The 23,492-nt window shown below is 36.5% G+C and overlaps 1 protein-coding gene across 1 annotated transcript in view; it reads left to right on the top strand.

The window, feature by feature from the left end:
- GDPD4 (glycerophosphodiester phosphodiesterase domain containing 4) overlaps positions 1 to 23,492 on the top strand; it is a 120,673-nt gene that overhangs the window by 69,975 nt on the left and 27,206 nt on the right. The window contains exons 11-15 of the mRNA XM_008584505.1: positions 434 to 655; positions 1,612 to 1,766; positions 17,244 to 17,391; positions 21,845 to 21,927; positions 22,627 to 22,679. Of these exons, the coding sequence (XP_008582727.1) occupies positions 434 to 655; positions 1,612 to 1,766; positions 17,244 to 17,391; positions 21,845 to 21,927; positions 22,627 to 22,679 (661 nt within the window). The remainder of the gene's footprint in view (positions 1 to 433; positions 656 to 1,611; positions 1,767 to 17,243; positions 17,392 to 21,844; positions 21,928 to 22,626; positions 22,680 to 23,492) is intronic.

Below are 23,492 nucleotides of genomic sequence, written 5' to 3'. Positions count from 1 at the left end.
TATGGCAAGGAAGGCAAATGGGTGGAGCTGGGACTGAATCCAGCCAAAACACATGTTCTTTCTATTACATAAAACTAGAACAGGGAGAGCACATGCAGGAAGCCAACATGACTGAAAGGGGATGTGTTACCTTGAGTTATGGGAAAAAAGGCTGGAAAAGAAGGTCAAGATAACACAAAGGATGTTGAGTGCAAACACAACAGGTTTTAGGTTATAGAAGAAATAATTCCAAACACCATAATTACCACTAGAAATTATATTTTATTCTCTCCTCTGGTAACTCTTATCTCAGTACTTGTATTTCAGAGGATCTGGTGGATTGAGTGATAGTGGAGCAACATGGAGGTAGAGCTGGGTGTGGGGCTACATAGCAGGAGAACTGGAAAATACTTCTGATGGGAACCAATGTATTCTTCGATGTGTTTATTTTTAGCGAAGGCCATTTTTCAATATGAAACCTCTATCAGAGGCTGATAAGGAAAAAGCAAGAAATCAGTCAATTCCAAAACTAGGTGATTTATTGAAGATTGCAAAGAAGGAAAAGAAATTTGTGATATTTGATCTTAATGCCCCTCCACCAAAACATCCTGTCAGACACAAGTATATCCACCAAGTAGTAAGCGTGATCCTTGACTCTCAAATTGAGCAACATCTGGTATGTTTATTTCAGTATTTATGGTAGAGGTTGGGAGGTGGGTAGCATGTCCCAGGAGCTCAGTAGTTGAACTTGACCTACCTTGTAGATCTTCCCCAGGATCCTAAAAGTAATTTTGCTTTCTGTGGAAATAGAGATTGTTGCTTATACAGCTATGTGTGGTAATCTAAGAATGGCCCAGTTAAATTTATCTCTGTGGGGAAAAGCATTAAGGCTGTTTGCTATTCCAAACCAAATGAAATATCAGCACCCTGTTAGAGAGGAATATGTGTAATAATTATGTGATGTGACCTGCACCTTCACCGACGTAGATCTGCTAGAAAGAGCCTGGGTAACACTAAGGCTTTGAGGACTTGGTTTAATGAATGGTATAGAAAGGACAACTGGTTCTTATTTGAGCAGAGATTTTGCTCATCATGTTTTTCCAAAGCAACTGTGTATTTGGGCTGTCAGTCATTTCAAGTTGCCTAAATTATCAGAATTTGGGAGTGCTATGAGTGAAACAAATATATTTCTTTGCAAGTGGAACAGCTTCCACAAATGAGTCATAATATCACCCCTGTTGTCAGAAAATGTCTCAACTTAAAGATGATTTTTAGCATCATCAACCAAAGGAGATTTTTTGATTCTCAGCTTTCATCCACATCTACCAACTCCTTGTTCACTTTGCTAGTATGAGGCTTTTTGTAACAGTAGCCCCTTGACCCTTTCTGTTAACTGATGAATGTAAAGGTCCTGAGAAAACACAGTCCAGAACAGCCCTGGTGAAAACCCCATTATAAGAGTTCCTTAGACAATATTAGGCCAGGTTGACTCTTAAACCAAGGACTAGAATTTCACTCTGCTCCCTATAGGCTACTACCAGTGCTGGATTGGAATTCCATCCAGTCTCTATGGGGCTGTTTGTACCTAAATAATTGATTATCCACTGAAGGACTTCCTGCTTCTTCTTACAGATTTTATGGTTGCCAGGTGATGATAGGGAATATGTCAGGAAAGCGGCTCCTGGTTTTCAGCATGTGGGCCGTTTATGGTCCATTGAACGCCTTACAGAAGAAAATATCAGTAGAATAAATGTTGACTACAAGAAGTTGTTCCACAGTGGGTTGAAGTAAGTGTTTCACCACACCTCTCTTGGCATGTATTGCCTTACTTACACAAAATATGCATTCCAACTAAGCTACTTAACTTCCCTTTTCCATCTCAGGATTTCTTTGTGTGGTTATCTTCTTGGAATCCCCTACTTTCTCATTCCTACCCATCCCTCCCTCCCCCTGTTCCCTCTTTTCTCTCTCTGCCAACAAACATTTATCAAGTATAGATTATGTCCTTGGAACATAGACTAAAGCCTTTTCTCCTTTGTGTTCCCGTCTTTCATCTTTCAGTACCCTTTTTTGCATGCTTGACATTTCTGTTCTTAGAGTGGACATTGAAAAGTCAGAACTCAAAAATGTTGTTTATTTACTCCTGACATTACCAGATGGACTGCAATATCTCTGTGATCCAGGTAGCCATATTTCTTGTAGGCATAATTAAGAATATAACTAAACCACTATTTAAAAACTTAAAATAGTCGAGCATGAGAAGAAACTCAAATTATCAACCATCACATTTACAAATACACAATTGGAGACAGATTTCAGAATTCAAAGCACCTGGGAACAAAATGGTAACATTTCAAACTTCACTAATCACAGCTTAATTTAATCCACATCTTTTTTTCTCTTAGATTTAACAATAATTTTTTCAGATAATTCTAAATGCTTCAGAGACAAAGTCTGCCTTGAAGATATGTATATCCAAAGTCTCCTTGAGCTCCATCTGCATCACAAGGCATTAACCGGACTGTTGCAAACATCTCTGTTCCTGCTTTACCTGCCTTTCTGGGCATGGGGTAGTTGATCATAAAATAATATCTTTTTTCTATTAGCATTGTAAATTATATATGTCTTACTCCCTATTTTCCATTCAGATGGTTTCTCTTTACTCAACTACTCCTCTATTTTGAGCATATTTCTGCTTCCTTTTACTTTTTTTCATACAGAAAATGGCTCTAAGATGATTTCCTTCTCAATCTTAACTTAAATTGATCTAGTGGTTGAAAATAGTTATAATATTTAGAATATAATATTTGGTATGAGTTAATATTTATATTAAAGAATTTAATAATTTAATAATAAGAATTTTATAATTTTTTTTCTTGAAACATAATTATTGTACATATCTGTGGAATACAGAGTTTACTGTCAATACCTGTGTGCAATATGTGATACTCAAATCAGGATAACTAGTATATTCAACATTACACAATGTAATCATTTTTCGTGGCCCTTTACCAATTCCTCACTAATTCTCCTTCCCCTTTCCCACCTCCGGTAACCTCAGTTCTGTTCTCTCCTTTTGAAAGTTCAGTGTATTATTTTGATTGTTCTTTCCTTCTCTCTTTCTTTCTTTTTTTCATTTATTTTTTTAGTTCCTATTAATGAGTGAGGACATGCAGTATTCCTCTCTGTGTTTGGCTTATTTCACTTAATGCAATTTTCTCTAAGTTCATCCATGTTGCTTCTAATGGCAGAATTTCATTCATTTTTATGGCACAAGAGTATTCCATAGTGTAAATATACCACATTTTCCTTATCCAGTCATCCGTCGATGGACATTTAGGTTGGTTCCAACTCTTGGCTGTTGTAAATAGAGCTGCAATAACCATGGAGTGCAGGAATCTCTTTGACATAATGATTTCCATTCCTTTGCGTATATACCCAGCAGTGGAATTGCTGGATCATATGGGAGTTCTGCCTGTAGTTGTTTGAGAAACCTCCATACTGTTTTCTGTAGTGGCTATACTAGCTTACAGTCCCACCAACAATGTAGGAGAGTTCCTCTTTCTCTCAATCCTTGTCAGCATTTGTTATTCTCTATCATTTTGATAATGGCCAGTCTAACTGGCATGAGATGCTGTCTCGGTGTGGTTTTGATTCACATTTCCCTGATGCTTAGTGATGTTGAGCATTTTTTCATGTGTCTGTTGGCCATTTGTATATCTTCCTTTGAGAAATGCCTGTTCAGCTCCTTTGCCCATTTTTTAAAATTGGGTTACTTGGTTTTTTGTTTTGTTTTGTTTTTTTTACTGTTGTTTTAGTTACTTATATACTCTGGATATTAATCCCTGGTCAGATGCATAATTTGAAAATATTTTCTCCCATTCCGCAGGTTGTATTTTTGCTCTGTTAATTGTTCCTTTTGCTGTGCAGAAGCTTTTTAGTTTGATATAATCCCATTTGTTTATTTTTCTTTTGTTGCCTGTGCTTTTGGGTTCATATCCATAAAGTCTTTGCCCATCCTACTTCCCGAAGTGTTTCCCCTATGTTTTTTTGTAGGAGTTTTCTAGTTTCAAGTCTTGTATTTAAGTCTTTAATCCATTTTGAGTTGATTTTGGTATATGGTGAGAGGTATGGGTCTAGTTTTGTTCTTCTACGTATGGATGTCCAGTTTTCCCAGCACCATTTATTGAAGAGGCAGCCTTTTCTCCCAATGTATGTTCTTGATGCCTTTGTCAAAGACCAGTTGGCTGTAAGTATGTGGGTTGATTTCTGGGTTCTCTGTTCTGTTCAGTTGGTCTGAGTATCTGTTTTTATGCCAGTACCATGCCATTTTGGTGTTACTATAGCTTCATAGTATACTTTGAAGTCAGGTAGTGTAGTGCTCTGGCTTTATTTTATTTTATTTTATTTGCTAACGATTGCTTTGGCTATTCATGGTCTTTTGTTGTTCCATGTGAATGTTAGGATTGTTTTTTCTATTTCTTTGAAGAATGTCATTGGTATTTTGATGGAGATTGTATTGAATCTGTAGATTGCTTTGGGTAGTAGGGACATTTTCACATGTTAATTCTTACAATTCAAGAGCATGGAATGTCTTTCCATCTTTTCGTGTCCTCTTTAATTTCTTTCAGCAGTGATTTGTGGATCTTATTGAAGAGATATTTCACCTCCTTGGTTAAATTGATTCCTTGGTATTTTATTTTTTTGGTGACTATTGTGATAGGCTTTCTTTCTTTATTTCTTTATCTGCTAGTTTGTTGTTAGAGTATAAAAACACTACTGATTTTTGTGTGTTGATTTTCTGTCCTGCAACTTTACTGAAACCATTTATCAGCTCTAGCAGTTTTTTAAATTTCCATTTTTCGAGCCTATATTATGTGTGAAGTTGTATGCTTAGTAGACCACAGGCTCTGTTTCAAATCTCGTCCTATCAATCGGATACATCTGTGATTTTGGACAAGTTTCTAATTTCCAGTTTTCTCCTTTGTAAATTAAGATAACAATGATACCTGCTGCAATGCTTAAAAGATTAAATGAGATTATTCGTACTATGCACACAGCAAAATGCTGGGCAAATGTATGACAGTAAATGTTGGTTCCTGCTTTTGTCATCACCATCCTTTCACGCTGTGCAGTGGAATTGTCATTTCCTATTCTCAGAGGTTAGGTAGTTCACCAAAGTGAATATTGTTGGTCAGTGATGGACCCAGGATTTAAATATAGGTCTGACAGACTTGCGAGTTGAAATTCTTTCACCCATGTGCATTTATAGTTATTCCTTGGCTATAGTTGTATGGGCATAGTTTCAACTGACATCAGATTTAAGAGGGATAATATCCTGAATCTTATTATAAAGTCTTGCAATTTAGTGTAGCCTGGCAAATATTTACTGAATAGGAATATGTACAGTGCATCATGATAGTTTTACGTGAAGGATCAGCCTAAACAACACATCACCTTTCCCCTTAAAGTGGGCATATACTTTAGTAAGGAGAATAAGGCTGTTTTTCCATATGGCTATACTACAAAGCTGATTATGATAAATTCATGAGCAGGACTTCATTCCAAATCATTCCCCTCAAGGACCTCTGAATTTTAGGAAAGTAGACAGTTATACCTTAAATATTTGTGTAATATTTATGATTGGAATATTTTTGGTGACCATCACATTTCCCTTACAATCTCTGTGATCAGTGTTAACTTCCTAATCCATCAGACCAGTCACAAGACATTGTGAACTTACCATTTTGACTGAGAATACTTTAAATACATTATTTTAATCAAAATTATCCGAATTTAGAGATGATGGTTTTATTTTTGGTCCTGAAAAATTTTTTAGTGTTTTTAAGAAATTTTTAAAAAAATCTTATATTTATTTATTTATTTATTTGTGGCTTGCCCATATGGGGATCTGAATCTTTGATCTTGGTGTTAGCAACACCACACTCTCCCAAGGGAGCTAACCAGCCAGCCCAAAATTATTATTATTATTATTATCATTATTATTTTGTAATTGGCCAGTAGGGGGATCCAATTCCTTGACCTTGATGTCATCAGCACCATGCTCTAAGTGAACTAACCAGCCAGCCAATATTATTTTTAAATGGAAATAATAATTGTATACATTTATTGGGTACCAATGTGATGTTTCAATATATGTATATGGTGTGGGATAATGATTAATTACATCAATATAATTAACATATTCATTTATTTGTTTTTTGTGTTAAGACATTTGAAATTTACTCTAACTATTTTGAAATATGCAGTACATTATTAGTAACCGTAGTCACTCTGCTGTGCTACGATAGATCTCAAACTTACTCCTTCTCTCTAACTGAAACTTTGTACCCTTTAACCAACATCTCTCCTCTCTTACCTCCCAGTCTCTGGTAACCACCATTCATTGAGTTCAACTTTTTTGGATTCCACATATAATTGAGATCATGTAGTATTTGTCTTTCTGTGACTGGCTTATTTCACTTAGCGTAGTGTCCTCCAGGTTCATCCTGGTGTCTCAGATGACAGAATTTCCTTTTTATGGCTGAATGTATTTCAATGTATGTATATACCACATTTTTTAAATCCATTCATCCATTAATGGACACTTAGGTTGATTCCGTATCTTGGCTATTGTGAATAATGCTAAAATAAACGTGGGAGTGCAGATATCTCTTCAACATACTGATTTCACTTCCTTTGGATATATACTCAGAAGTGAGATTGCTGGATGATATGTTAGTTCTATTTTTAGTTTTTGAGGAAACTATCCTATTTTCCATAATGGTTTTGTTAATTTATATTTCCACCAACAGTATACAAAGGTTCGTTATCTTTCATCTTTTTGATAATAGCAATTCTAAACAGTTGTGAAGTGATATCTCATTGTGGTTTTAATTTGTATTTCACTGATGATTAGTGATATTGAGCATTTTTTCATATATCCATTGCCATTTGTATGTCTTCTTTTGAGAAGGGTCTTTTGAGGTCCTTAGCACATTTTTTGATTGGGTTATTTGTTTTCTTTCTACTGAGTTGAGTTTCGTATATATTTTGAATATTAAGCCCTTTTTAGATGTTTGGTTCGCAAATATTTCAGGCCCTTAGCCCATTTTTAATTGGGTTAGTTGTTTTGTTGCTATTGTGTTGTTTGAGTTCCTTGTATATTTTGAACATTAAGGACTTTTCAGATAACATAGGTTATCTGTATTTTTATTCACCTCGATAAATTATCTTTATCTGTAGATTTGCAGATATTTTTTCCCATTCTATAGATTGTCTCTTTGCTCTCTTGATTGTTTCCTTTGCTGTGCAGAAGCTTTTTAGTCTGATGTATTCACACAGGCCATTTTTGCTTTTGCTGCTTGTGCTTGTGGGCTCATATCCAAAAAAATAATTGCCTAGACCAATGTCATGGAATTTTTCCCCCATGTTTTCTTCCAGTAGTTTTAGTTTCATGTCTTATGTTTAAGTCTTTAATCCATTTTGAGTTGATTTCTGTATATGGTATGAGATAAGGATCTAATCTCATTCTTCTGTATGTACATATCCAGTTTCCCCAACACTCTTTACTGAAGAGACTGTCCTGTCCTCATTTTTTGTTCTTGGAGCTTTTGTCAAAAATCAATTGATCATAAATACATGAATTTATTTATAGGTTCTCTATTCTGTTTCATTGGTCTGTGTGTCTGTTTTTACACAATACTATGCTGTTTCGAATATTATAGCTTTATAATATATTTTGAAATCAGAGAGTATGATGTCCCCAGCTTTGTTCTTTTTGCTCCAGATTTCTTTGACTATTTGGGGTCTTTTGTGTTTCTGTGCAAATTTAAGGATTGTTTTTTCTGTTTCTGTGGAAAATGTCATTGGAATTTTGATAGTAATTGCATTTAATCTATAGATTACTTTCATTGGATGGGCATTTTAACAATATTAACTCTTCCAATCCACACACATGGGATATCTTTTCATTAATTTGTGTCATCTTGAATTTCTTTCATTAGTGTTTTATAGTTTTTTGTATATAGGTCTTTCACCTCCTTGGTTAAATATATTCCTAAATTTATTTTAATAAATTTTGTTTTTTTTTTGTAGCTGTTGTAAATGGGATTGTTTTCTTAATTTTCTTTTCAGATAGTTTGTTGTTAGTGTATAGAAAAGCTATTGATTTTTGTATGTTGGGATTTGTATGCTGCGTTCTTATTAGGACAGGGTCTTGAATACTGTCAGATGGTTTTTCTGAACCTATTGAGATGATCATATGGTTTTTGTCTTTCATTTATGTTAATGTAGTGTATCACGTGTATTGATTTGCTTATATTGAATTATACTTGCATCCCATTCACCACTTGATCATGGTGAATGATCCTTTAATGTGCTGTTGACTGCAGTTTGCCAGTATTTTGTTGAGAATTTTTACATCTATGTTCACCAGGGATATTGGCTTATAATTTTCTTTTCCATAGTGTTCTTGTCTGGCTTTGGTATCAGGGTAATACTGAACTCATAAAGTAAGTTTGGAAGTATTCCCTCCACTTCAGTTTTTTGGAAGAGTTTGCAAAGGATTGATAATGATTCTTCTTTAAATGTTTGGTAGGATTTGGCAGTGAAGTCATCAGGTCCTGGGCTTTTCTTTGGTGTGAGACTTTTTATTACTGATCTGATCTCCTTGTTATTGGTCTATTTTTTTAGTGTTTTAAAATTTTTTAAATTAAAAGATAATTTATTGAGGTGAAATTTACATAATATAAATTAACCATTTTAATATGAACAATTCAGTAGGATTTAGTGCATTCACAATGTTGTGCAACTAACACCTCTAGTTCCAGTACATTTTGATACTAAAATTTTTATTTTCCCTCTCTTTCTTGGTCAGTCTTGCTAGCAGTTTATGAATTTTATTAATCATTTCAAAACATTAAGTTTTTGTCAGCTTTGTCAGCTTTTTCCCATTTCAGCTTTACTTTTCTGTTTAACTGATTTATGTTCTTATCTTTATTATTTTCATACTTCTACTTACATTAGGCTTAATTTGCTCTACTCTTATTAGCTTCCTTAGGTAGAAAATTAGCGATTGATTTTAGATCTTCTTTTCTAATATAAGTATTTAGGCTATAAATTTCCCTGTAAACATTGCTTTAGTTTTATTCCACAAATGATTTTGATATATTGTTTCTTTGTTATCAACCAGTTTAAAATACTTAAAACTTTCTTATTTCCCATTTGACTCATGGATTATTTAGAAGTGTGGTGCTAACTTTTTTTAACATTTGAGGACTTTTCCAGCTTCTTTAATTACTGATCTTTTATTTAAACTCATTGTGACAAGAGAATAACTCTGTATGATTTATATCCTCTTAAATTTATTAAAATTTATTTTATGGCCCACAGCATGGTTTATCTTGAATTTCTCATGTCCTCATGAAAATTATGTGCCGTCTTCATTTGTTGGGTGTAGTATTCTGTAAATGTTAATTAGTTTAAGTTGATCATCTTTTCAAAACCTTCATACTCATTTTCCCCCTCTCTTTTCTACTGGGCTAACAAAGGATTAGGTTACACATCAAACTCACACACATCAGAGAACTATCTAGATTTATTATTAATTTCAAGGATACAGCAGGCAATTAAGAGGCTCAGACAAAGCAAGAAGAGGACAGAGACACTGATTCTGATTCGGCAAGTATCTCTCTTTATTGGACACATACTCTATGTCCCAGAGAGATGAGGCCTCCAAGTGAGGTTTTGCAGGGTTATCTCACACAGAAAGGTAGCATTTGAGTTACGAAACATCTCCATTTGATACTCCCAGAGAGTTGTCTAGTTTATGTGTCATTCTCCAGAGACCAATGCTTCACAAATCCATTATGTGTATTTATAAAATAAGGAAATATTTAACCAGGAACATCCTTTTGAGAATAAGGCCTCCCTTCCTAGCAAATATCATTTTTCTATTTACAAAAGATCTAATTACCATATTGACAAGGAAATTAGACCAAGCCTTCTGCCTTTTTTCTTCTGGGAGCAACCTCCCCAATAAGAGAGAAATGAATGATTTCTTATGCCCCATCAGTTACTAAGAAGGGAGTGTTAATATCTCCAACTATGTTGATTTCTGTGTTTCTCCCTTTAGTTTTTTTTTTTTGGCTTCTTTTGTTTTGAAATTCTTAGGTGCATTTGCATTTAGAATTATTAGATCTTCTTGGTGAGTTGACTCTTCCATTATGAAATGTCACTTGCCTCTGGTAATTCTTTTTTTTTTTTTTTTTTACTTTTTATTATGAAAATGTTCAAACATATACAAAACTAGAGGTAATAGTATAATGCACTCCTGTGTGCTCATTTTTTTTTTTTTTTTTTTACCTTTTATTATGAAAATGTTCAAACATATACAAAACTAGAGGTAATAGTATAATGCACTCCTGTGTGCTCATCATTCAGCTCCAATAATTATCATCCTATGACCAATCTTGTTTCATCTGCTTCCCCCTACACACGTTGAATTATTTTGAAACAAATCTGAAACCTCATAGTATTTCATTCATATATATTTTGGTACATAACTCTAAAATATAAAGACTTTTAAAAATGTAACCAAAATACCAGTATCACTACTAATAAATAACAATAATTCATTTTTTTTTTATGGTTTGAACAGTAACTTGTTCACTAGTTTATTATTATGACTTCTGGCTCAAGATTCTCCAAGAGATTTTTCTTTTTTTGATGACATCAACAACAGTGATGGATGAGCTGCTAATCTGATCATTTTGAATGCTGTCCTACTTTGTATATAGAATGGATACTTTTGGTCTGGTTTCTTTTGTTCAACACAGTATTCATGTTGTTATATATATCAGCAGTTTATTCTTTTTTATTTAAATTTATTTTATTTATTGAATCAAAATCGATTATACATATTTTTGGGGTTGAACATTGAGATATGTTGATCAAACCAACATTACTTGCATATATATTGTTATAAATCATAATTATTCTTTATGCCCCTTGTCCAATCTCTCACCTTGGTAACTCTTATATTAAGATTACCTTTTCTTATATTAACATTGCCACACTGGCTTTCTTTTAATTTGTGTTTGCATGTTTGTTTTTCTGTCCTTTAGCTTTCTTTTTTTTTTTTTTAAAGATGACCGTTAAGGGGATCTTAACCCTTGACTTGGTGTTGTCAGCACCACGCTCACCCAGTGAGCTAACTGGCCATTCCTATATGGGACCCGAACCCGTGGCCTTGGTGTTATCAGCACCGCACTCTCCCGAGTGAGCCACGGGCCGGCCCTGTCCTTTAGCTTTCAATCACTTTGCATCTTTATACTTAATGTGCATCTCTTATAAACAGAATATCGTTGGTTCCTGCTTTCATATCTAGTAGGTCAATCTCTGCCTTTTAATTGGAATGTTTGGTCCATTAGATAATTACTTTACTTATTGATATAATTGGGTTTACATTACCATCATGCTATTTTTTTTGTTTGTCCGTTGAGGGGTTTTTTTTGGTCACTCCTTTTTTCCTTTTCTTCTTTAGTTAATTATTTTATAGTATCCTATTCTATCTCCTCAAATGGGTTTTTACATCTTTAGGGATTATAAAATTATCCTTAACTTATCACAATCCACCTCGAATGAATATTATTTCACAATATAGAATATAGAATATTAGATCCTTAGGTGAGTGTAATTCTATGTACTACCTGCTGCCCTTTGTGCTATTGTCATATATTTTACTTCTATGTATGTTATAAATGCCATAGTACATTTTAATTATATTTATATAAAATAGTCAATAGTATTTTTAAAAATTAAATTTTTTATTTTGAGATAATTGCAGATTAACATGCAAGAAATTATACAGAAAGATCTTGTGTACCTTTTACCCAGTTTCTTTCAACAGTAACCCTTGTAAAATTAATACAATATCACATCTAAGACTTTGACATTGAAACAATCCACAGATCTAATTCAAATTTCCCCAATTTTTCTTATAGTCATTTGTGTATGTATGTGTGTGTGTAGTTTTCTGCAATTATATTACATGTGTAGGTTTGTGGATCTAACACTACAGCCAAGATACAGACCAGTTTCATCACAAGTATTCCTTGTGTTGCCCATTGATAACCATGTTCTTTTCCCTTCCATACCTTTCCCCCTCCCCCACCTCAAACCTTAACTCATGGGAATAACTAATGTGTTCTCCATTTCTATAATTTGTCATTTCAAAAATAAATGGGCTCACACAGAAATATAAAAAACAACTTAAAAATTTATATAGAACAAGAGATCCCACATAGCTAAAGCAATCCTGAGCAAAAAGAAAAAAGTGGAGGATATCACATTCCCTGACTTTAAATTATACTACAAAGCTATAGTAATCAGCACAGCATGGTACTGGCTAAAAAACAGACACATGAACCAATGGAACAGAATAGAGAATTCAGAAATAAATTCACATACCTATAGCCAACTGATTTTGCACAAAGGAGCCAAGGACACACACTGGGGAAAGGACAGTCTCTTCAATAAATGGTGCTGGGAAAATTGGAGATCCATATGCAGAAGAATGAAACTAGACCTGTACTTCTCACCAGATACCAAAATCAACTCAAAATGGATTAAAGACTTAAGTGTAAGACCTGAAACAATAAAACTTCTAGAAGAAAACAGGGGAAACACTTTAGGACATAGGTCTGGACAAAGATTTTATGGATAATACTTTAGAAACACAGGGAACAAAAGCAAAAATTAGCAAATGGGATTATATCAAACTGAAAAGTTTCTTCAGAGGAAAGGAAACAATCAACAGTATGAAAAGACAACCTGCAGAATAGGAGAAAATATTTGCACATTATGCATCTGACAAGGGGATTAATATCCAGAATATGCAAAGAACTCAACTCAATAGTAAAAAATAAATATTCCAATTAAAAAACGGGCAAAGGAACTGAGTAGACATTTTTCAAAAGAAGACATAGAGATGGCCAACAGGTATATGAAAAAATACTCAACAGACTAATCATCAGAGAAATGCAAGTCAAAATCACAATGAAATATCATTGCATCCAGTTAGACTGGCTATTATTAAAAAGTTGGAAAACAACAAATGCTGGTGAGGATGCAGAGAAAGGGCAACTCTTATACATTGCTGGTGGGAATGTAAATTAGTACAGCCATATGGAAAATAGTGTGGAAATTTCTCAAACAACTACAGGAAGAACTACCATACAACCCAGCAATCCCACTACTGGTGATATATCCAAAGGAATGGAAATCAACATGTCAAAGGGATACCTGTATTTCCATGTTTATCTTGTCTCTGTTCACAATAGCAAAGATTTGGAACCAACCTAAATGTCCTTGGATGGATGATTTAATAAAGAAAATGTGGTATATCCACACAGTGGAATACTACTTGGCCATAAAAAATAATGAAATTCTGCCATTTTCAGCAACATGAATGAGCTTGGAGATAATTATGTTAAGTGAAACAAGCCAGGCAAAGAGAGAGAAATACCACAGTTCGCACTTATGTGGGAGCTAAAACAAGTTGGTCTCATAGAAGTGGAGAATAGGATAGTGTTTAGTAGATACTGATGGGAGGAAGAAGGGGAGAGGATCAAGAGACAGTGATCAGTGGATACAAAATAGTAGAGAGATAGTAGGAATGGAATCCAGGGTTCTGTAGTAATATAGGGAGACTACAGTTAACAACAAAGTACTGTGTATTGTTGAATAGCTAGTCAAGATGATGTTGAATGTTTCCAATACAAATGACAAATGTTTGAGATGATGGGTATACTGAGCACCCAGATATGATCGCTGCACACAGTATGAATGTTCCCAAATATCATATTGTACTCTATAAATATATAGATGGGTCAATTAAGAAAAAGAAAAGAGAAATAAAAAAAAAAAGAAAAAGAAAAGAGAAAAAAGAGAGAAAAATAGTAGAATAGTGATAGCTAGAGGCAGGGAAAGTGACATAGAGGTGGTGCTGGAGAAATGTTGATAAACCAGTACAAAGTTACAAAGTTTCAATAGATAGGAAGAATAAGTTCTGGTATTCTAGGGTGACACAGCTAATAATATTGTATTGCATATCTCCAGATAGCTAGAAAAGAGGATCTTGAATGTTATAACGACAAAGAAATGATAAATTTTTAGGTGTAGGTATGCTAACTATTCTAATTATATCATATACAATATATGCATGTATTGAAATAACAAACTGTGCCCTATAAACATGTACAATGAAAAAAATTTTTTTAAAGGACAAATGAACTTATTTAGTATATAACATTTTGGGGCTTTTTTCACTCAGTATAATTCCCTTGAGATTCATCCAAGCTGTTCCACATATCAATAGTTTGTTCCTTTTTCTTGCTGAGTAATATTCCATGGTGTGGATATACCACAGTTTATTTAATCATTCACCAACTTAAGGACATCTAATTGTTTCCATTTATGAGCTATTACAAATAAAGCTGTTACAAACATTTATGCACAGGTTGGTTTTTTTTTTTGTCTTTTTTTTTTGTCTTTTTCCGTGTCCGGCAACGGATCGCAACCCTCAGTGTTGCCCCCGTACCGGACCGGGGACCAGCAACGGGACCGCAACCCTCGGTGTTGCTCCCGTGCCTCGCTCAGCCAGTGAGCGGGAACCGGTCTGTATGTGGGATCCGAACCCTCGGGCGGGAGCGCCGCCGCACTTCCTAAGCGGCACACTATCCAGTGCGCCACCGGGCCGGCCCTATGCACAGGTTTTTATGTAAACACAACTTTTTATTTATCTGGGATAAATGCCCAAGAGTGCAATTGTGGAGAGGTGTGGTAATTGCATGTGCAATTTTATAAGAAACTGCCAGACTTTTTCAGAGGGTTGATACCATTCTACATTACTGCCAGCAATGTATGATGATCCAGAGTCTCTGCATTCTTGCCAATTTTTGGCATTGTCACTAGTTTTTTATTTTAGCCACTCTGATAGGTGTGTAGTGATATCTATTTCTCACTGTGGTTTAAACTTTCATTCTCTAGTGGCTAATGATGTTGAACATCTTATCATGTAATTATTTTCCAGTGGTATATCCTCTTCACTGAAATGTCTCTTCATATCTTTTCTAATTGGATTAGGTTTTGTTTTGTTTTTTTATTGTTGAGTTTTGAGAGTTCTTTATATATTCTAGTTACAAGTCCTTTGTTGGATATGTGGTTTGCAAATATTTTCTCCCATTCTGTAGCTTATCTGTAGTATCTTCTTAATAAAGTCTTCCAGAGAGCTAAAATTTTTTAATTTTGATGGAGTCCAACTTCTCCATTTTCTCTTTTATGGATCGTGCTTTTAGTGTCAAGTCTAAGAACTCTTCGCTTAACTCTAGATCTCAAAATTTTTCTATTTTTTTCTAAACTTCTATATTTTTACATTACACAATTAAGTCTGTGGTCCATTTTGAGTTAATTTTTATATAAAGCATGACTTAGATTGAGATTTTTTTTTTTTTGGCCTATGGTCTTCCAGTTGCTCCAGCACCATGTGTTGAAAGGACTATCATTCTTTCATTGAATTGTTTTTGTACCTTTGTCAAAAATCATTTCGGCATATTTGTGTGGGTCTATTTCTGGGCTTTCTGTTCTGTTCCATTGATTTACGTGTCTGACCCTCCTATACTATACTACCGTACTGCCTTTATTACTGTACCTATATGGTGAGCCTTAATAAAGTAAGATAAAGTGATTTCTTCTAACTTTATTCTTTGTCAAGATTGTTTTAGTTGTTCTAGGGCTGTGTCTTTCCAAATAAATTATAGAATCAGCTGGACTTATTGTACAGAAAGCCTTGCTGGAATTTTTATAGGACTCGTGTTAAACTTACTGATCAGTGTGGGGAGAATTGACAGTTTCACTATGTTGAGATTCAAATCCATGACCACATATGTCTCTCCATTTATTTAAGTCTTCTTTGGTTACTTTCATCAGTATTTTGTAATTTTCAGCATACAGATACTGTGCTTGTTTTTTTTTTTTTAAGTTATACCTGAGTATTTAGTTTCTTTGGGGTGATTGTTAATGGTATTGTGCTTTTAATTTCAATTTCTACATATTTCTTATTAATAAATAGAAATGTGGTTGGTTTTTTGAGTTTAGGTTTCAAAAGGTAAAAAGAAGTAGCTTGTTACTATTGTTTCCTAATTTCTATTTTTTTTTTTTGTTTGTTTGTTTTACTGACCGGTAATAGGATCGCAACCCTTGGTGCCGTGCCCGCACCGCGCTCAGCCAGTGAGCGGGAACTGGTCTCCACATGGGATCTGAACCCTTGGCGGGAGCACCGCCGCGCTCCCAAGCGGCGCACTCTCCGGTGCGCCACCGGGCCGGCCCCTAATTTCTATTTTTTAATTTATCTTTAGGTGATCTATAGATTTGTCTTAGAAACAATTCTAACATATTGTGTAACTAATTGCCAGCACCCCTGCAAAGGAGGTATTATCATTATTCTTTTACATTTAATACGTTTAGGCTAAGAACTTGCCAAGGTAGTTTATGGCAGAGCTGGGATTCAAACTTAGGCTTCTACAGAGAGATTTCCAATATGCTATACCATCTCAAGATTTGAAAAAAAATTTTGAAGGTAGTTATAAGGTGTGTTTTCTGAGAAACTGGATCGCTGAAAATGACAACTTGAATTACTAGATGTTCTCCAGTTATTTTCTTCTCATCTCTACAAACCGTGCACAAGTATCTACTGACATTTAGTGCCTTGGGAAAAATTGGGGTTTATTCTCCCCACTCAATGTTTCTAAAAATTTTTTAGGTTTGAAATTTAAAGTGTGCCAGAGTCAGCTCATAACAGTTTGTAGAAGCCAGTTATTAAATATTCAGGAACTTTGCAGATTGGTTTTTATGAGAAGTAGCTTGAAATTGGCTATGGTATAAGTATTTACACCTGGAAATTTGCAAGTGCTATGAATAGGGCTTTCCTTTTTCTTTTTCCATTCTTTCTTTCTTTTTTTTTATTCTCCTCTAGTTTACCAGCATACCACTGTTGATACAGGAGCAGAGGTGCTAATTAAATCCAATCCTTTATCTCATTGCAATATGAGCCCATTCCATCATGTCATATCGTAAGTTGTACTGGGACCAGCTGCTTCTGATGATTTAGGTAACAGCCTTTCACAAACATGCTGTTCTTCCTCTTTTAAATGATTAGTATGAGTTTGACTCTAAATCCCCTATGGGTTTTGTTTTTTTTCCAGAGATTATAAAGCAGCTAACATCGACATCAACTTATACATCATCAATGAACCTTGGCTTTTCTCACTGGCCTGGTGCTCCAGGATTAATTCAGTGACCACAGACAACATTCCACTCCTGAGTCAGCTTAATCACCCTCACTTCTTCATGGTGAGCTGTTGTCCAGATTGTTCTTCCAAGCCTGGTGTGATAGCTGTCTATGTTCCTCACTCCACCTGTATGTTGCCCACTGTGCATTCCCCTGGGGAGCTATTTAAGTTCAGAGACTTCTATGAATATCAGAAATGTGTCATTCGCCATTCTCTCACCCAGATCCTTCTGTGATTTTCAGGGAGCAATTTGTATGGTTATAATAGTTGATGTTTGTTAAATCCTTACAATGTGCTTTACATGTATTATATAATTTAACTCTCTGAATTAGCCACTATTTTTATCCCCACGAGGAAACTGAAACTCAAAGGTATCTTTGCACATGGTCTCATGCTATAGGATTCAGAATGAGGTCTGACTTCAGGGTTTTGTTATTGCAGCCCCATCTTCCTAGAGGCATGGCAACTATGGACAGTGGCATGCAGTGTGGAGAGAAAACCAAGTGTACATGACCCCAATGTGAAAACTATGTGTCCTGAACAAAATGCTTTTGAAGAGGGAAGCCATTGTCCAGTCATTTTGTTTATTTTCCAGTTCTAGCCCTTCTCACTGCCAGAGGTTTGGGATCTGAAGGCCTGGTTTACAATCCCAGCTAAATTTCATCATTTATTATCTGTGGAGGGAGCTCCAATCAACCAGTTTCTGCTAAAGAGCCTACTTTTCTTGTCTGTGTAGAGAGTAGGTTGACAGATTGGGTTGTAATAGCCTACAACAGGAAACAGTTTCATTTCCCTCCATTGATTCTTTAAACCTTGTCTATGAGCTAGGCCTTTCCCCGCTCCTGAATGAAATCTCACTTACGTCCCATAGCTTTTCCAGTTCTTGTAGATAATTTTTTAAAGTTCACTTTTAGTCATCAAAAATCCTCATTCAGGATTAAAGTGTCCAGTCCAGAGTAATAACCCAAACTCCAAACTACTTTGAAAAGTAAAGATTTAGGCAGAGAAGCCCAAGTGAGGAGGGGCCTAAGGTTGCCTTCTCTATACCTCCAGTCTCACTGGCTCCCATTTTGGACCTGTTCAGGGTCAGGACCAGGAGAGAAAAACTCCAAACTACTTTGAAAAGTAAAGATTTAGGCAGAGAAGCCCAAGTGAGGAGGGGCCTCAGGTTGCCTTCTCTATACCTCCAGTCTCACTGGCTCCCATTTTGGACCTGTTCAGGGTCAGGACCAGGAGAGAGGGGATCAGTGTTAAGGGCATAGTTGTATAGGGCCAGTACTAGATTAAGGCTCTCTGGTAGAAATGTGAAATTGCTGACCCCTTCTTTCTCTGGTGGCTTGGGCAGCTTTCTGGAGGTGACCTTGAAGGGAACCTTGGATGGCAGGCCCCTCAGCACAGGTGAGGCCTGTCCCCATACAACTCCACTTCATCTGTATATTATGTATTTTTCTAACATTTTTCTTTTTTAAAGTTGATTACAAATGTAAACTTGTTTATTATATAAAATTCAATCATTAAGAAAATGCATAATTTAGAAAGCAACACACCCCTCCAAAATCCTAACCTCCCAAATCAGTAATGTGACAAAATTGTCCCTTTGGGAGGTACTTATTTACTTAAATGATGCTACTATTTCTGAAAGCATTCTTTTTTCATTTTAATATTTGAATTGATAATAAATTCATGTGATTCAAAATTCAAAAGTATGAAAGGATATAACTTAAAAAAAAGAATTTATATTCCACACCTGGCCTGGGCTTTTTTAAATGACTCAATGCATAGTTCCTAGCCTTTGTCCTGTATTATTTTGTTCAGGGAAGTTGGGTTGGTACCCAGGCAGCCCACACTCTGGAGCTAGACTCTGTGGATCCAGATCTTAGCTCTACCACTTACTGTGTGAACATAAAAATAATAGATAATCTGTCTGTGCCTTGGGGTTTTGGGGTTTTTCTTTTTTCTTTTTCTTTTTTTTTGTAAATTGGGGATAATAGTGGTATATAGAAGCACTTATTTATTTATTTATTTTTTTGTCTTTTGTCTTTTTTCCATGTCCGGCAACGGATCGCAACCCTCAGTGTTGCCCCCGTACCGGACCGGGGACCGGCAACGGGATCGCAAGCCTCGGTGTTGCTCCCTCGCCTCGCTCAGCCAGTGAGCGGGAGCCGGTCTGTATGTGGGATCCGAACCCTCGGACGGGAGCGCCGCCGCACTTCCCAAGCGGCGCACTATCCAGTGCGCCACCGGGCCGGCCCTATAGAAGCACTTATATCCAACACAATCCGGTCTGATCATTTGTCTGTAATTGAGAAAGTTAAAGTAGGGAATAATTAAAAAAAAAACAACCCAAAACCAAAAAACTCAAAAAGCAATATGTACTCTATCAGCTTTTAACACTTTCCTAAAACTTAGTGTCTTAAAACAAATATTTTTATGTCTCATATTCTGTAGGACCATAGGATGGCTAAGTGGTTCCTCTGTTCTGAGCCAGCTTGGCAGGGCTTTCTGGTCAGGATAGCCTCATTCATCTGTCTGGAATCTCACCTGTGATGACGGGCTCTCTCTTCATGTGGTTGCTCATCTTCAAAGAGGCTAGCCTGAGTGTGTTCACCTGATGGCAATGGGTTCCCAGCAGCAAGAGAGGGCAAGCCCCAATGCACATGCACTTTGCAAGGTTCTCACTATATTACCTTTGCTAATGTTCCATTGGCCAAAGAAAATCACATTGGCAAGTCCAAGTTCAAGGTTGGGGAGAAACAGACTTCACCTCTTGATGGGGAAGTATAGTCACATTGCATAGGGGTCTCTGTATAGGTTTGGAAGGAATATCGTGGTCATTTTTATAAATGGTATATCACACACACACATTTTATTTTAATTTGAAGTATTTATTCACGTTTTGACATAGAGACAAAGTCTTTTCTTTGAGGATACTTTAGCTGGTTGAGTCCTATGTTCTCTTGCATATTTAAACATCCAAGTGAACTAGCTATGATTTCTAATTTTTGTTATTTCAGAGCAGAACAAGAACTTAAAATCATTGGGAGAAGCAATCTGGATGAGGAATTCACCTAGATTTTTACAGTCCCCCACCCCAATCTCTTACAACATTTCACCCACATCTAATTCAATTGCGGTTTATTTTTTAATGACCTATTCTGTCTTCACTGAGTTTTTCAAAGCATTTGAATTAGTTTTCTTGAAATTACATACTTTTCTTTTCCACTCAGACTTTACAAATTTAAGCAACATTTAATTACATTACACAATTGCAATATCAAGTACAGTTGACCTAAGCCATTTAAGGAACAAGGACAAGTGATTCTTGGTGAACATTCAGCTCATCTGGTGGGCATCTTGGAACAATCAGCAGACCAAGGCATCAGTCAGTATGTTCCCCAGAGGGGAATTAAGAACCTGGGTTTAGTGGAAGTTGGTTAAGAGCTTCTACTGTACCTACCTAGTAGGGCTATTGTGAGGATTAAATGTGAAAATGCCCCTAAAGTGCTTAGAACACTTGCCTGGCTCCTAGTGAGTAGTCTTTAAAGAACCTGGGTTTAGTGGAAGTTGGTTAAGAGCTTCTACTGTACCTACCTAGTAGGGCTATTATGAGTATTAAATGTGAAAATGCCCCTAAAGTGCTTAGAACACTTGCCTGGCTCCTAGTGAGTAGTCTTTAATTGTTAGTTGTTGTTATCATTATTATTTTGGTAATTAGTGTTTGTATTATTAATATTATTATTCAGTCCAAGAAAACATTGGGATAGGGTGGAAAATGGCCTGAGAAAGAATGAAAAGTGCCAGCCTCAGTAACATCAAGTGAAATTGGAGGGGGGAAGGGGCAATGGAGGTAGAAAGGGAGAGTCAAGCCAGAGAATTATAAAACTCACACAGGAGGACCCAGGACATGTAGCTCTGAGTATGGAGGAAGGGAGGGGAGGAGGGGAATTATGCTTCAACATACTTAGCTGAAGCATGATGATTTAGAATAACGGTTCTCAAATGCTTGTTCACAGACTAGTTGCTTCAGCAGCACCTGGGAAACGTTTAAAATGCAGAGATTCTGATTCTTTGGGTCTATAGTGAGACCCAGGAATCTGTATTTCTAAGAGCTGTCCAGGTAGATTTGGCTGCACAGTCAGGTTTGTAAAGCCATGCCATGAAAACATAGAGCACTAAAAGTCAAGAAACCTGGGCTGTAGTCCTGGGTCCAGAATAGATTTGCTGTGTGACTTCTCTGGGACTCCCTCAGACCTCTGTCTTGAGGGTCAAGGGAGATGAAGGGCTTGAAGTGTTTTTAATCTCTTGTGAAGGCCCCCTGTTTGTATAAGGGGTGACTTAGGATAGCTGCAGGTACTCTGTGTTAGAGACTGCCAGATCAGTCAAGTCTCCTACACCTGGTCTATCCCCCCTTTCTCTCCTCCTCCACCCCTGGCAGCAGAGCAGGGGACTTGGCCCTTGTGATCTAAAGTCTCTTCCAACTGTAAAGTTCTTTAACTGTGGTTTATGTTTTGCAGACACCAAGTTTCTATATATTCATATGGGTTCTCGTGGATATTGTTTCCGCAGTTTTCATTGTTGCTCTATTTTGTTTTCACTGGTAAGTATATATTTATAGTTTAAAATTATTTTTCCCAAAATAAAAATAATAAATGGGTTTTTATAGAAAGTTGAGAAAAAATAAGAGTTACACTCTTCCTATAATCCAGGGCTTCTAATCTGAACTTCTCATTTCTCCTCATGCTGCCTGCGGCTCCTCACACCCCTTCCCCCTCTTCAACACAAGACAACAAAGACTCTCACTAAAGCTCAGTCAAGCCTGTTACTGTGAATTCAATGGGGAGCAGTTGGGAGAGGACAGGGGGTGAAGGTTGTCCAGAGCAAGTGCCTTCATCTTCCTACCTTCTGTGAAACTGGCCATAGCAGAGTACTGTGCAAAGAGCAAGTTCACAAACCAAGAGGTCTGGCTTTTAGCCCTGGCTTTGCCTCTTAGTTGCTGGGTGACCCTGGGAAAATTACTGCCCTCTTCTGGGCCATAGTCTTTTATCTGTCCAAGAAAATGACATTTGAGAATCCTTTCAGGGAAAATGCTAAAGGTTTGCAAGTTTTAAGGTGGAAGAGGAAAAGAGCATCCTGGAAGAAGAATATCAGTTAGAGAACATGTTTCTTTAGAACCCATCATTTGTTGATTTGTGACCCCTCTGCTCAAGTGAGAGTCTGACCGAATAATGTTTCTTCTATGGCCACTGCCAATTTCAGAAGAAGTATGTGAGTTCATGGATGGTCTGCTTCCTTCCAGGTGGAGAGAGATCAAAACAGAAAAATCGCTGAAAGCCTCTCGCATTCCTGAAGGTAAAGTCAGAGGCCTAGACCACTGTTCTCTCTCCATCCTTTTCATGTCTCTGACAAGAGCTGAGGGTGTCTGGGAAATTGGGAGGGGGAAGGGAGAAACCAAGGGAAGTATAGGCTAGGCACAGATTCCAGAGGACTCTTTATATCAGGCTTCAGATTTTGGACTTCATCCACTAAGCAGTGAGATCCCTTGGAAGACTTTAAGCATAGGTGTTTATTTGTTCACTTGGTCATATATTCATGCATCACAGTTATTGAGTAGTACTTTGTGCCAGGTACTCTGAGAAGGGCAGAAGATATCTGAAAGCTGTCTGTGGAGGGTGGCCCAAGGGAGAGGAGTGCTGGCCCACAGACAGCAGCGAGGAAACAGGCAAAGGTATAGCAGTTGACACCACTGGGCCAGGCAGGTAGGTCCAGGACAGAGTGGTCACCATGCCCATTGGGGAGGGTAGAGGAAGAAAACTGCAGAGTTCCTGGAATGCTAGACTAGAGTCTAGTCTCTGCATATATGCAATCAGGAAATGGCAAATGAGTTTCAAAGAAGGGAACAATATGGTTCGGTTTCTGTGTAAAGGAATAGAAAAATGTTTATTCAGCAGAATAACTTAGGGGTTGAGGAAGTGAGATAGGCCCAGTAAGGGTAAGGGTGCTAGAGTTTATTTCTCAGAGGGTTGTGGGGATAATCACACAGTGAATTACTAGTTTTGGCAGCCAGTGCAGTGTCAAAAGGAAAACCTATTAGAGGGCAGAAGACCGTGCCGTGTGGGATGTAACTTCCTTCCATAGCTCCTGCAGCTTTTTTTTTTTTTTTTT

The sequence above is a fragment of the Galeopterus variegatus genome, unplaced genomic scaffold (assembly GCF_000696425.1).
Source record: "Galeopterus variegatus unplaced genomic scaffold, G_variegatus-3.0.2 Scaffold3284, whole genome shotgun sequence".
NCBI lineage: Eukaryota > Metazoa > Chordata > Mammalia > Dermoptera > Cynocephalidae > Galeopterus > Galeopterus variegatus.
This window is presented reverse-complemented; position numbering and strand designations above follow the sequence as displayed.